Source organism: Ahaetulla prasina, chromosome 1 (assembly GCF_028640845.1).
Source record: "Ahaetulla prasina isolate Xishuangbanna chromosome 1, ASM2864084v1, whole genome shotgun sequence".
NCBI classification, from domain to species: domain Eukaryota; kingdom Metazoa; phylum Chordata; class Lepidosauria; order Squamata; family Colubridae; genus Ahaetulla; species Ahaetulla prasina.
Genome location: NC_080539.1, coordinates 57,529,123 through 57,544,861, shown reverse-complemented (window position 1 = coordinate 57,544,861; position 15,739 = coordinate 57,529,123). Strand labels below are relative to the sequence as shown.

Here is a 15,739-nt window from a genome sequence, read left to right as displayed (position 1 = left end):
ATTGACAAGCCTCCATTTTTTCCATATTAAACCAGGCATATTAAGTTATGCAGCCATTCATAATGCTTAGAAAATATATGTTCACAATCCCTAAATGTATTATTAGCACAAACTTGAGTAAGCATAATAAGAATATAATTAGAGACAAAATATATGCAACATCAACAAGTTGTATATGTAATAGTCTTGAACTTGAACTTTTGAGATGCAAGGTGTATAATTATATTTAAAAGTTACAAAAAATAGTACCCAGAATGTTTTTTATACACTTAAATCACAATAACGAGGCAAACAAGCAAGTCAGGTCAAGCAGTGTTGTCCAAATTTAATTAGTCGTTTTGCATAAGATACAATACATTAAACTCAATTGAGAGAAGAACTGGTCATTTTTGCACATGATCAATCAAAGGCATTAGCTGTGTGAAACCATGGCATTTTCTTAGGGAGGAAAAGGCATTCAGAATTAATTTATCAAGGCTCAAGATATTTCACATAGACCTCAGAGAATGGAAGAGGCAAGGCCCAAATGCACCACATGTTTGTCATTCCAATTATTTTACAGAAAAGCTTTCATTCCGCGTCAATTTTCAAAGCACTCCCGAAGTTTCCATAGCAAGGCTTTTAAAGAAAGGTTGAAGGATTACATAGATTCAAAGACTCAGTGGGTCTCTAATTCCTTTTTGATCTCTATAACGTATGGATGATCTTTCCCATGCGCTATCTCCATGATAGCGATTGCCTGCAAATGGGGGAAAAAATACAATTGATTCAGACAGCCTTGGTTTATGAAATATGCTCATCAGGGATTCCAAAGAGTCAGAAACCTCTAGCTGGTTTTTGTCCTCTTAAATGTACCCCATTGAAAACAGCCCATTTGATTGCAAGTATCAAACTGTATTCTATACACAGTACCTTTGATCCTGAGAGATCTCTGAGCTCTTTTGAAAGGCACAGAAAAGCAAAAAGTTAAATGACATTATATCTGCTTTTCTGTTCCAAACTTAAGAGGACTTTTGCCTAGGGCTGTTTTGAGCCACATTTGGCCCCGATTATATTTAAAAAAAACTCTATTACAAGATGGAGTTTGGGTAGTCAAGAAGAATGGCTCATGCTCCCTCTGTAACCTAACTGACATAAGTAATCTTGGCCTTAGTCCGTGCTAAGACCCTTGCAATCATTTGTGCAACAATTAGGAGGAAAGTACTTGTACTTATAAATTGTGACAATTTAGTTAAAATATTTCAACAGATTTGAAGTAATACTTTATTTTTATTCATTTATTCATTTTCTCTTATTATTTTTATAAATAATTTGAGGCAATAAACATACTTAAAAGGGATTCACCTTGGAAGATTCAAGTTGCTATGTTCAGTTAATAGGCCCAGTTAATAGACCCACCAAAAGTGAATAGGATTAAATTGAAGTTACTATATACGTAGATTGTCTTCTACATGGGGCTGCCATTGAAGACCATCTAGAGCAGGGATGTCAAACTTAATTTCATTGAGGGCCGCATTAGGGTTGTGTTTGACCTCAGGGGTGGGGGGGGTTTAGCTTGACGTCACTCATGTTGGGGGCACCTGTGCTGGCCTGAGCGCTCTGCCAGAGAAAACAGGCTCATGAGCTCCATTTTCGACTGGAATGGCTTCCTGCAACCCTCTGCCAGCGAAAGCGGAGCTCCGTTTTCACTGGCAGAGGCACGGCAAGCCAGTCCTTCACTGTTTCCAGGGTGGCCCTGCGAGCCAGATCTCAGCACTCTGCAGGCCTTGAATTTGACACCCCTGATCTAGAGGCTTCAATTGGTCCAGAATGCAGCTGTGGAGGCAGTGATGGGACTGCCTCAGTACGGCCTTATAACGCCTCAGCTTCACAAGCTGCGCTAGTTGCCAGTTTGCTTCCAGGTGCAATTCAAGGTATGGTTGCTACCTAAGTGGCATAGGGACTAGGTGTCTCCTGTAATAACAACCAAATTGGCAGGATTGGCACACTCTGGATTCCTTTGATTAAACAATGTTATCTATTGGGACCCCAGAAGTCACTTTCTCTGTAGCAGTGCTTTGCCCTCTGGAATGAGTTTCCCCCTGATACTCAAATGACCCCCGTTTTCCCAAGGCCTCTCAAGATGGTGTTTCCTGCACAGGCCTTTGGCAAATGTGATTGAAGCCCCTTTTTCTTCTTTTTTTTTGTTTCCATCTGGGTTTGTTATTTCTGTCATCTTTATTCTTTTGTTGTTGTTACTATTTCCTTGCTTGTAAATGTTTTTAACAATTGCTAGCCTGTCCACAGTCATTGAGAGTTGGGTGGTACAGTTTAATTATGATGATGATGACATTTATATTAAAGATGCTTCCCTGAAGATACTTTCAACTGGAAAATCACAACCAACTAGAATCAGATAAATAGCAGTTAAAAAACCTTTTGGAGGTAATTCTACATCACTGGATATAATTAATAATAAAAATTATTTGGATACAAGAAGGATAGGATACAATTGACAATTTGTCACAAAGCACCTTTCCCAAGGTACTGAATTAATATGTGTGCAATTTAAAATTAGTATGTTTATTTAAGTTGATGTAACATTATTAAACTATTATCAAGAAGTAAATAGATACGATAGAATAGAGAACCACAAAAGCAAAATACATATGCTGATACAGACAGCTGTAAAATGACCTTAGATGGTATGTATTGTTTGTTGTGTTTTGTTTTTATGTATTTGTGGTTGTTTTTTATGTTGTTTTTAAAGACAAATCTGTTTAATAAAAATTATTTAAAAAAATAAATAAATAAAATAAAATCAGTATATTATATGGCGTGATCACAGAATTCGCTAGTGGCAGAGGATTCAAAGAAATTCATGAAGGTGGAATCTCAGGTTAATTCTAAAGCAAATTAGCAAGATTGGCCATGAATCGATTTAGGTGGAATCATGCAAAGTACCACAAATCAGGAAATAAACATCCTTCATCCAATGTGAATCATCAACTTATTTTATATGAACTGTCCTCTTGAATTAAGACTGGCATATGATTTATGTAAGCTGCTTTCTGTAGTAGTTGCTTCCATTAAGCCTTGTATACCGAGAACTCCAGCTTCCTATTCATCTTTACTCTAGTTTCTAGAGAGCTTCTATCATTCCTGCCTGGATATTGACCCACTAGAAGGTATCCAAAGCAACTGCCCCCACAGAAGCAAAATGAATCCCGCAAAATGAGAAAATCTCCACGTTTATTGCTCGCACACCCCTCCCCCCAACACATGTTTTTTTTTTGTGAAACCACAGACAAAAAAAATATTTTGACTACCATATGCACTAACATTCAAACTAGCTACTGAAATGCAATCTGCTTGGTGCCATATGTCAGCTTTGACCACAGCCAAGAACATTCAGTTTCTGAACAGCTCCTGACTGTACACAAAAGCATGAAAACTCAGAACAACTTTTCAGTGAGGGATCTTGTTGGAAGACCCACATGCATGAATTAAACTCAGCTCTCTCTTCCTACTACCTGAACTGAAGAGTTGGAGTGACCACGAGAAATACATTTGAGAAATCTTTAGAATCATTTGTTTTAAAAATAATTATTTTGATTCGGGGGACACCTTTTATTTTACTCTTTTGGTGGCAGGCAAAAGTTGAATGTATGACCCTATATACATTTAATAGGGAGTAAATCCCATTAAAATCAAGGAGGCTAACTTCCCAAGTAGGAATTCACAATAAAGAACATTATAATGCAAAGCCCTTTGGAATGAACAAATATTCCTAAGCAAAACATTGCTATGTGACGACATGAAGGTTCAAATTAAACTAACACCCATATTCTGCAAAGACAATGCGTATACCTTTTTGAGAGCCTTAACACCAGCTGATCTGTTTTCCAAGCCCATGTAAAGTCTTCCCAGCTTCAGCCACATGGATGCCACATTGAGAGAGTAAGATGGATAGTGCTTACTGCAAAATATAAACACACATTTGCTTATAAAGGATGTGGTTTCTTAGCTATCCAAGAGGTATCACAGCCCTGCCTTCACTTAACTTGACCACGAGGACAAAGATTGGTTTTAGAGATGGTGGATGTTTCACGATAGTCTCATGGAAGGAACTTTAGTCAACTGATGCTCAACAGATCAAGATTATTATTTTTTTTACAGTTTTTACAGATAGCCATTCAGGGAGAAGGCAATCCAAGAACTAAAGTATTAGTACACCAGACCCTTGGTAGTTTTTTTAGCCAGCCTAAACCAGCTTAGGAAATTAGGCTCCAAGCCCATAAAAGCTAGGCAAGGATCAGGGGTGATAAATCTGATTGTGGCCTCAGGGGGGAAGTGTGTGCTCTTGTGCTTTCCCTATCACCACTCCCCGCCAGCTGATCTATGACTTCACACTGGCATCTGATTCAAAGGGAAAGAGCTGTATTCCCAGCTAGGGGGGAAATTATGCTCTAAGATAATAATTTATCAAGGAACCTACTGATTGCTGGCTCACACACCCATATATATACAAACCTAAGGTTTACAAGTCTGGCAGTAATGCTTCTCTGTAAATAGGCTACAAAATGTAGCCTTTTTAGAACAATCTTGTTTATAACCTTGAAACTAAAATATCTAAGAAGCCACCAGCCCTGTAAAAATCTGCCATTTCAAAGAAATACTTGTTCTTCCCATACAGAAGGTGAGCTGGTCCTCTAGATTTTGGACAGGGACTCCCACATCCCTTTCCTTTTGTTCATAATGGCTGCAGACTACGATAGCTGTATTCCAAAACACCTGGAGGCCATCGGACTGCCTATCTGTGTGATACAGAAGTGCCCATATACCTCAGTGGCTCTTTAAAATCCAAGCCAATGAAATCTTTTTCCAAACCAAATGCCTCGAGAGGCCTACTGAAGTACCTCCTGTAAGCCAGAGGTCTGCCACAAGAACCTGCCTTCCTCTTCTCCTAAAACTCTGCTGAACTTTGTCAATTCCTAACTGTCGTGAGCAAAACAGAACAGGGGTCACCAACTGGTGGTCCATGGACCACTGGTGGTCCCTGAGAAAATTTTGGTGATCCACAGAAAAATTATTTGCATTTTTTTAATATTGCACTAAATCAGGGGTCCTCAAACTATGGTCCCTGGGACAGATACGTGCAATGAATGTTTGTGTTGCTGCAGAGTGTCTCCCCCTTCAGGGTCTTTTTGTGTGGGTCGGAGGGAGGCAGAAATTCCAACTTGGGGTCTGCTTCAGCCTCCTGGTGCAGGGCTTTGGCCGAAGTCTGGAGGGAAGTACCACTGGTGGCAAAAAGCCAGAGGGCCTTGTTCCAGTGGGACTGCCTCATGGCCTGGAACTAGCTGACCATCTCAGCCCGCTTCCAGGCGCTGGTACCTAGCCTTGCACTCCCGCAGGTCTTGCCTCTGCTTGGAAAGCCTATGCTCCTAGTCCTCAGTGAGGTGCTTCTGCTGAGCCTCATTCTTGGTCAGATCCAATTTGAACTGAGCAGCTGTTTTGCCAACTAGTTCTAATGGTGACTGCTTAGCTCCAACAACTGCTTCTTGTTGGGGCCCTAAGGAGCCCGGCCGGGCAGGCAAGAAGTGGCTGGCAGGATAGGGGTGAGTAGAGGCGCCCCTCGATGTGAGTGACATTGGGTTGCCAACACCCACCCAGTCACATGACCACCTAGCCACACCCACCCAGCTGGTCATTAGGCAGATCATATTAATGATCTGTGGGATTTAAAATTATGAATTTAGTGATCCTTAAGGTCTGAAAGGTTGGGGACCCCTGAAATAGAAGACCAACCAGTTACAGTAGCATTGCTGGAGGGGAGCAAGAGGAACAGGCATACTGGAGAGAAATATGTTGGGAACATAGGATCAAAGAAAGCTGCCATATATGAAGACAGGCCATTGGACCCTGTAGCTGTGTCTCGATATTACAGTACACCAACAATTCAGTTCCTACAACAGTGCTTCCAGCCATAACAAGAAATGCTGACAAATAAACCTGTGACCTTTTCCATGTAAAGCATGTATATGAGTTTTGTCCTCATCATGAAGGATATACTGGGTAGGAAAACTGAGATGGATAACTTATATGATGCTTAAGGTCAAAATGCATAGCTATGCTAGCATTCTATTTTCTGGGCAAAATCTGCTTCATATTTTCCGACATCAAAATAGATCCATGAATGCTCTTAATTTCATGACTCTTTAGGTAATGAAAGCAAGAGGTCAGAATACCAACCAGTCATAATCATAACATGAGACACTGGGAAGATTGGCTAACAGAAGAAGAGAAACAGGAACATAAAACTTGACATCTCTAATGATAGAAGAGGCCAGAGATCCAAGAAACGATTTTTATCATGGAGCTACCACTTGATAGGTTTATATGATTTATATTTATATTGATTGTTTCTTGATTGCTTATTTGTACCCTATGAGTATCATTAAGTGTTGTACCTTATGATTCTTGATGGATGTATCTTTTCTTTTATGTACTCTGAGAGTGTATGCACCAAGACAAATTCCTTGTGTGTCCAATCACACTTGGCCAATAAAAAATTCTATTCTATTCTATTCTATTCTATTCTATTCTATTCTATTCTATTCTATTCTTGATGGGCTTAGAGATAAGGTGCTTTATAAAATTTCAGTCACACTGAGTTTGTTTATGAAGTCAACATTCATAGTTCTCTTCCTAGCTTACTAGTTTTTTCTCTAGAACTTTTCATCTAATATTCTAGAGAAATTTGTTTGTTTTATCTATATCTATCTATCTATCTATCTATCTATCTATCTATCTATCTATCTATCTATCTATCTATTAATTCAAACATCAATGTAAACAAATTAAAAGTTGTTGCTTCAAGACAACTGATTGCCACCATAAAAAGACTTATATTGTTTCAGGTAATTGTTTTAGGTAATTTTATATTGGCACATGCACACCAAAATATTTAGGAATGATATTTGTTTCTTTGCTCATTGAAAGGAAAGCCAACAGTGTGTTTAATTAGATGTATTTCTTTACAAATATTTCAATTTACTATATTATACAAGTTGCAAGAGGAAAAGTCAGATACCTATATGGCTTAATAATCTTCTGCCCGTAGCGCAAAGCACCTTCCCAGTCTTGTATGTACAGACAAACTCCCATGGCCTGATACATCATATGTAACATGTAAACATTACTCTCTGCAAACACAGAACCCATCTTGTCCAGACTGAGCTCACAAATCTCCTGCAGTTCACCTGGGGGTAAGCCAAGAGTTAAGGTACATGACAAATGAAAACTATATTTTCCAGGTTAGGTTTCTGAATATTATGTCTCATCATTATTGCCTCAGCTGAAACTGTAAGGATGTATACTCTGCACCTTTTTGCTTTTTGTTTTTGCAGACTAGCATTTAAAGAGATTATTAATAGTAAATATGTAGCCTCCTCTAAAGGCCTAGACTAGAGGAATTATAGTGGTGATGCTTCATATGACATTTGGCCTTTGAGGTGCTGCATAGTTTCAGTTCATCTTTGCATGTTATTTAAAATCTATACAAAGCAATGTGAAGCTGATAGTAGATAGACAGTAAGATTTTGATGATACCAAATATTTTCTCCCTTGCTTGTTTTCATCCCAGGGAGATGGAGGATGCTGTCAATAAGGATGGGTGGAAACAGCACCCTATTTCCAATCCACCTCAGTTTGATGTCTTATGAAAGCCCCATCCTGTTTCAAAATACTGATCTATAAGTTTTTTTTAGCTTGTATGACCATTAATGAACATTTATACCAAGCTTATTTATAATACTCATATATTAGCCTAAATGTTCAAATTATGGTTCCTCATTCGTCATCTTCAGGCTTCAGCTTCGTGCTTCTGGGAGCAATGTGTGATTGCAGCTGTTTCTTCCTTTTTAACTGCTAGTGGGGGTTTGAACTGATTGGGTGGGAGTTTGGCTGTGCTCTGATTGGATGGGGTTTTTTTGTGCTCTGATTGGCTGGGGGTGTGTCCTGTTTGGGTGGGGGCTTGGTTGTGCTCAGATTAGTCTGAGTTACAGGGGGAATTGAGCTGGTGAGCTGCATTGCTGTTGTTTGGCTTCGTGTTTGTGGTCGTGCTACATCTTCATAGTGGGTGTCTGTCTGCTGTATGTATGGATTGGAGGGGTTTGAAATGGCTAATGTTGCAGCTGCGGTCTGGCTTCTGGTTCTTGGTCGTGCTTCCTGATCAGTGTGGGTTTGGGTCTGCTTTCTGGGTGGATGTGTGATGGTGACATCCTGTGTGGACCTTGTGAGTGTGGGTCTGGTGTCATTCCTTGTGTTAGGGACTCATTTGTCAAGTCCCTGACACGAGGGACTTGACTCGATGTCACGAGGGACTTGACTCGAGGGACTTGACTCGATGTCAAGTCAGTGTCAGGGACACGAGGGACTTGACTCGAGGGACCTGACACGAGGGACTTGACTCAATGTCAAGACTCGATGTCAAGACTCGTGTTAGGGACTCGATGACAAACGAATCCCTAACACGAGGAATGACACCAGACCCACACTCACGAGGTCCACACAGGATGTCACCATCACACATCCACCCAGAAAGCAGACCCAAACCCACACTGATCAGGAAGCACGACCAAGGACCAGAAGCCAGACCGCAGCTGCAACATTAGCCATTTCAAACCCCTCCAATCCATACATACAGCAGACAGACACCCACTATGAAGATGTAGCACGACCACAAACACGAAGCCAAACAACAGCAATGCAGCTCAGCAGCTCAAATCCCCCTGTAACTCAGACTAATCTGAGCACAACCAATCCCCCACCCAAACAGGACACACCCCCAGCCAATCAGAGCACAAAAAAACCCCCATCCAATCAGAGCACAGCCAAGCTCCCACCCAATCAGTTCAAACCCCCACTAGCAGTTAAAAAGGAATAAACAGCAGACTGGTGCTTTTGGCTTCGTGCCCATGTGAGCAAAGCGTGGTCTGAGCTGCTGTCTCTCTATACGGCAGGACAAACAGGATGACACCTCCCGCCTACCAGACATCTGGAAACTAGCCTTAGTCAACAAACGAGTCCCAGCCACAAAAATTGACACCAGACCCAGGATAACACACAACTCCACCACCAATCATTCTCACCAGATTCAAACCCAAACCCGTCCCACAGACAAAACACAACCACCATCCAGAAGCCAGACCATGCTGGCACCCCCCCTCCGATCCCCACAAAGCAAGCTGATACATGCCAGGAACACATGACAAGACCTCGGACTCAGAGCCAAACCAAAACCCGAGATGCTGCATCATAGCCATCTGCTCAAGACATCACATCACAGAACTCCAAAGGCCACAACACCAAAGCTCAGGAACAAAAGACTAGGACCACACCCACACAGGATGCTATGAAACAACCAACCAATCTGCAAACACCCACTCCATCTACCAATCAGGATGCAACCACACAGCCAACCAACCCACTCACAGCAACACTCCCCACCTCAACCAATCTGCAAACACCCACTCCATCTACCAATCAAGATGCAACCACACAGTCAACCAACCCGCTCACAGCAACACTCCCCACCTCCCCACCAGTATTTATAGAGAGATGGCAGCTCCGACCACGCTTTGCTCACAGAAGCACAAAGCCGAAAGCACCAGCCTGAAGATGATGAGTGAGACCTTGTCGACACACACTTTTTGAGCTGGGAAGTACATTACAACATTTGAAGAACAGCAACTGTTTTCTAATCTGTACCTTAGTCAGGAACCATGAATTAGGATGGCTTAACAATGCAGTTCAAATAAAATTCTTAAAAAGTTTCTATTTGAGAGCTGCAACCCAAGTTTGTGGGAAATCATTTTTTGGATATGCCTCAACAAGTGAGGCTGCTAAATTGAACTGAAATTTCAGCTTTGCAGAAATGGACACAAGAAAGATAACACCAAAGGATATATTTGTAATGTTTGGCCCGCCTGAATTCCTCAATCACATTTCTGGCATATCTGATCATATCTCGCACAGCCTCCGTAGACGGAGGCTCATTCAGTTTACGGATTTCCAGTTTATCTTTGTCCTGAGGGAAGATTTATAAGAAAGTTACAAAGGCTATTCCAAAAACAAAAAGCAGATCCACAGGCAAACTGGCAGTAACTAAACTGATCAAAATGGGTAAGGCATCTTAAAACTTGGTTCCTTCTGGATGTATTGGCTAATTTCTATCAAACTGAAAGCCATGGGCTACCTACTGTGATCGTGAGGAGATCTGGAAGACCCTAGATTACAGAAGACTGACAAAGAAGCAAGTTAAAATTCATTCAATTACAAAATGAGATCTGACTCGTTTGGAAGGCTACAATTCCATCTATCACAGAGGTCTCCAACCTTGGTCCCTTTAAGACTTGTGGACTTCAACTCCCAGAGTTTCTCAGCCAGCTTTGCTCTGGGAGTTGAAGTCCACAAGTCTTAAAGGGACCAAGGTTGGAGACCCCTGATCTATAAGACGAAAGTTGCTGAGAAAGTAAGAGAGTAGCTTCTGCTTTTAATTCATAAATCCCCCCCATGGCTGGGGGTGAGGGATCTATGACCCTTGTACCTTTGGCTTCTGACCATTTCACCTACCTGATCTGAATTATGGAATGATTTTGGAAAAGGGCATTGCATTGTAATAGAAATAAGTGATGTAGTTAAGATACAACAGAAAGGGGAACAGGCAGAAAATATGAAATGGAAACGTAACCTGGGTTTCAATCTCTCCTTAGCTCTAGCTGACCTCAAAAATCCCAAGTCTGTTTGGGGGTCTCAAGTACTGCAGGGGCACTATAAAACTGCTAGATATTGTAAGAATAGTGTTGTGATCATAGTCAATCTACCGGTCTAAGTACTAAAGCATATAATTAAATGGTTAAATTGGCTTACCTTTTCTTTAGTAAAACATTCCCTGCAATCACAGGTAAAGAAATAGGAATCTTTTAATCGATCATTCCTATCTTCTGTTGGATACAATAAGTCAATGTAACTGGTAAAAATCTGAGAAAAGTAAAATGACAGTTGTCTAACAGCACACAGATTTTAATACAGTCCATCTGATACTAAACCTGCTGTATATGCTATGCATATGAAACTCCAATGACAATTATTTTTCAAAACTTCAGGACATAGTAAGCTTCCAGCCAATGTATATTTCTCCCTTCGTGTAAATAAATAAAATAAAATAAAAGATTCAATGGACCCAAGAAAATCATAATTCCTAACTAGAGTTTGTTACTGGATTAACAGACATAAGGAGAGCCAGACTGTCCAATTTAGTACATTTATTAAGGTCAGTAGTGGGTTTCAATTTCAGTGGCTACTGGTTCGCTCGTGGGCGTGCACTCATGCACTCACACAACATGTGTAGAAGCTTCTGTGTGTAGAAGCTTCTGCACATGTGCAGAGACATCCAGGTGGGTGGGCAGAGTCTCCCGCAGCCACCGCTACCGGTTCACCCAAACCGGGGCAGACCGGTAAAACCCACCATTGGTTAAGGTGCTGGCCTAAAATCCAGAAGACTATGAGTTCTAGTCCCACTTTAGCTATGAAAGCTGGCTGGGTGACTTTGATCCAGTCCCCCTCTCAGTCCAATGTCAACTCACAGGATAGTTGTGGGGAAAATAGAAGGAAGAATGAGTATTAAGTATACTCATATAGCTCCTTTGAGTTATTTATAAAATAATAAAGGTTGAATAAAAATCTAATAAATATAAACAAACAAACAAACCCCAGAAATGAATGCTGTACTAAGCAATCCCAACTTGATTGTTAAATAAATAGCATTGGTAGAACATACTTTGGGAAACTGCATTATAGAAGGATCAAATAAAATGACCACCAAAAGCCATTTGTGGATAAATACAGCCACACAAATGAAGGTTGCACATCTTAATTTAGCCTTCTCTTTTTTTTTAGTTCCTTCCATATATAAAATAGGATGTTGAGGTCTTTTGCTTATTTCTATTATCATAGTCAGTTATAAAGTACCTATATTTTTTTCTAAAAGTTTCAAAATAAAAAATACATTCACATATAAGAAAAACAAAATTAAAATGACCCTAGTCCCATTTTGAATCTCTCAACTAAAATAAAATGTGATAAAACCAAGAAGGAAAGGCAAATATCTAATTGCTCCACCACAGATGTAAATTGTTCATTCTGCCAGCTCTTTGTGTCCTTCACTTTCTCACAGCAAACCTAAGGCAATGATGTTAGTTAACAGTTGCTTGTTTTTATTCTACAGTGAGCGTATTCAATTGCTTTTTCCAGATACAAAATACGAAAGCCAATTTAAACATGTGTACTTCCCTTCCCCACACACAGTGGGATTTTTTTGACACGTTTCTCATGCAATAATCACATTGAACCAGAAGATGGAGGCATACGCCATACCACCAAAGATTAATGAGTTAGAGTTTAACTCTACTTAAGAATCTTTTCCAAAAGTTCAATTAACATTCTCTACATTTGACCTGTTAAAACTTTTCCTCTACAGCCCTTTTGTCTCCAAAACAGATATAAGGCAGGCATCCAAAGAGATCAGGGTCTTCTTGAATAACCCCATAGTAGTTAGGAATGCAGTGAAGAGGTTCTAGTGCCATTGCCATGGCAAACTCAGATGAGGATGAATATGCAGGAAGTGAGAAGTTACATTCCTAAAATACTTCTTCACTATGAGAAGGTGCCTATTTATCTATTTATCCTGTTATTTCTCTGTTCTTTACATTTAGGTGCTTGAATTAGCAAGTAAAACTTAGTCCACGTTTTGCAGCAATAAAATTCTGAAAGCATCTTAGAGTACTGGAGAGCAACTGTATGCCCACTTAATCACATATTCTTTGCTAATGAATCCAGCAACTCCATAATGTCTTCTTTTGGTTAAACTGCACTTAGCCAAAATGTCCCACTCTTAGCAGTGGCTATCCAATCATACTGAAGATTGGAGACAAAAAATACAGGTTTTTTTAAAAAAATTTAAGATTCAGGGAGAGAAGTGGGAGAAAAAACTGGGATTACCATTTTAGAACACTGAAAATAACCAGTCAATCAAATCTCTAAACATAAGGATGGAACTACATCTACATGGAGGGAAGCATGCAGCGGGGACCCAGGGTTCTATCTTACGCCCAGTATTCTTAGCATAAACAATTTAAATGAGATGATAAAAGGGAAACTCATCAAATTTGCAGCAAGCCCTGGAGAGAATGGACAATACTTGAGAAGATAGGCTCAAGATCCAAAAAGATCTTGGCAGGCTTGAACACTGGGCAGTCTCCAACAGAACACAAGAAAAGTAAGATTTTTACACTTAGACAAGGAAAACCAAATGCACACATATAGAATAGGTGGTACCTGGGTTACCAGTAGTAACAGTAGGAGTCCTAGTGAACAAGCATCTAAGTATGAGCCAGCAATGTGCTATAGCTGCCAAAAAAGCCAATGCAGTTCTAGGTTGCATCAACAGAGGGATAATATCAAGATCATGTGAAGTGTTAATGCCATTATATACGGCACTGGTAAGACCACACTTGGAATATTGTGTCCAGTTTTGGTCACTGTGATACAAAAAGATGTTAAGACTCTAGAAAGAGTGCAGAGTAGAGCAACGAAGATGATTAGGGAGCTTGAGGCTAAAACATATGATGAGCAGTTCTAGGACCTGGGTATCACTAGTCTAATGAAGAGAAGGACTAGGAGTGACATGATAGCAGTCTTCCAATACCTAAGGGATGGTCACAGAGAAGAGGGGAGGGTTTCAATCAATTCTCCAAAGCATCTCAGGGCACAATAAAAAGTAACAGATGGAAACTTATTAAGGAGAGATCCAATCTAGAACCAAGGAGAAATTAATCAACGGGAATGCTTGCTTCCAGAAGTTGTGGGTGCTCCATCCCTGGAGATTTTTAAGAAGACACTGGATAGCAGGGTCTCCAGCTTAGGCAAGGACCCCAAGGTCACTTCCAGCTCTATCATTCTCCTTTCTGTATTCCTCAAAATTTAGAGACGCTTATTTTCCAGCTGTACTTTAAAACTAGAAACCAGATGAAGCGACTGAGATACCATAAACTTGATACTATTTATTTCAGCAATATTGCATGAGCAAAACACTTGGCCTTTCCCTGTGCAACGTATTTGTTATACATTCCAAAGCAGCACATAAAAATTGCATAGAGTCAGTTACCTCATCTCCTGCTTCAATCTCTTGAACTGCTCTGACTTCAGCCACCGTCCCTTTATAGGTAACAATCACATTGGGGCAACAACTGTGGTTCATAAGTGCCACACTGAGAAAAAGAGAGGTTTTTTTTTTTTTTTTAAGAAACAAGCAATACTCCAATTTATGCAAAGGTGTGAGATATATTTCTAACACTGGAAAAGATTAGCACAATGTGAAATGGACGTAACAATTTGCTTAATTTCTAGAATATGTTGCCATTGCCAGTGATTATTTTAGAAAATGAAGTTTGTACACAATGTAGCTAAATGAATTAAAAACACAAGTTATTTTAAAGAAACAGTTCATTCAATATGTGTTAACTTTCTCACTGAAGCCACTGTACTGAAGTAATTTCACTGTGCCTGGTTTGGGTTGGGTGGTGAATTTGCAAACTTTTCTATACAGGTAGTCTTCGACTTGCAACAGTTCATTTACTGACCGTTCAAAGTTACAACGGCACTGAAAAAAGCGACTTATGACCATTTTTCACAGTTACGACCTTTGAAACATCCCCAAGATCATGTGATCAAAATTCAGATGCTTGACAACTGGTTCATTCTTATGACTGTTGTTGTGTCCCAAGGTCACGTGATCATCTTTTGCAATCTTCTGACAAGCAAAGTCGATGGGGAAACCAGGCTCACTTAACCACCGTGTTACTAACTATATCTACTCCAGTGATTCACTTAACAACTGTGGCAAGAAAGGTGGTAAAATGGGGCAAAACTCACTTAACAAATGTCTCACTTAGCAACAGAAATTTTGGGCTCAATTGCGATCGTAAGTCATATCCAAGTGTTAATATATTACAGAAGTGATTATTTTATGGCAACACATTGTGTAGCTGAATAAGTCATAACAGAATCGATCATAGTTGAGCCACATGTCCCATATTCCAACTCCCAAAAGATAATGTTGATTTTACATTAAGTTAGTCATTAATTTGTAGTCTCCCTCATGGTCTATGTCCTGCTCTTCCTTCCTACAAATTGCTAAAAATTGAGAAACAGGCAGTCATGTGACCACCTTTGGGCACTTGGCAACCAGCTCACTTTTATGACTGATTGCAGCATCCTGTGGTCAGATACCCATGATTTGCTATGGATTTTTTGCAGGTTTCCAGTGGTTTTGGTCAGTTTCTGGCAAAAGACACCCATTCAGAATAATGGGTTCACTTAATGACTGTGCCATTCACTTAACAATTGCATGACTACTGCATGGCTACTGCAAAAATATATAAAAAAATCAGGTCCAGTCATCTAGGTGCCTTGATTTACAACCCAATTTATAACTGAATGGTCAGATTTCCAGTCCCAACGGTACGTCTCAAGCACCAACGGGTAGACCAAGACTATCTAGCCTGTACCTCAACACTATATAAGCTAAGCAAATAAAAGGGGAGGCACATTCCATTTCCTCCATGGGTCAGTTGGCCAACTGTACATCTTATTTCTCTGTTCTTTTTGACATTTCAGCACCTTCATTTTCTATGGGGTT

The 15,739-nt window shown here is 40.1% G+C and overlaps 1 protein-coding gene across 3 annotated transcripts in view; it reads right to left on the bottom strand.

Annotated features, from left to right (window-relative positions):
• Positions 1-15,739, bottom strand: part of SMYD2 (SET and MYND domain containing 2) — a 56,226-nt gene that overhangs the window by 14,912 nt on the left and 25,575 nt on the right. For 2 of the 3 annotated variants that reach the window (XM_058165399.1, XM_058165397.1), the window contains 6 exons: positions 14,207-14,309; positions 10,912-11,022; positions 9,949-10,069; positions 7,073-7,247; positions 3,850-3,958; positions 301-739 (listed from right to left, as the gene is read on the bottom strand). In XM_058165399.1, coding sequence (XP_058021382.1) covers positions 659-739; positions 3,850-3,958; positions 7,073-7,247; positions 9,949-10,069; positions 10,912-11,022; positions 14,207-14,309 — 700 coding nt within the window. In that variant the 3' untranslated portion in view covers positions 301-658. Of the gene's footprint in view, positions 1-300; positions 740-3,849; positions 3,959-7,072; positions 7,248-9,948; positions 10,070-10,911; positions 11,023-14,206; positions 14,310-15,739 lie in introns of those variants that run through there. The other variant, XM_058165398.1, reaches the window with a different exon arrangement.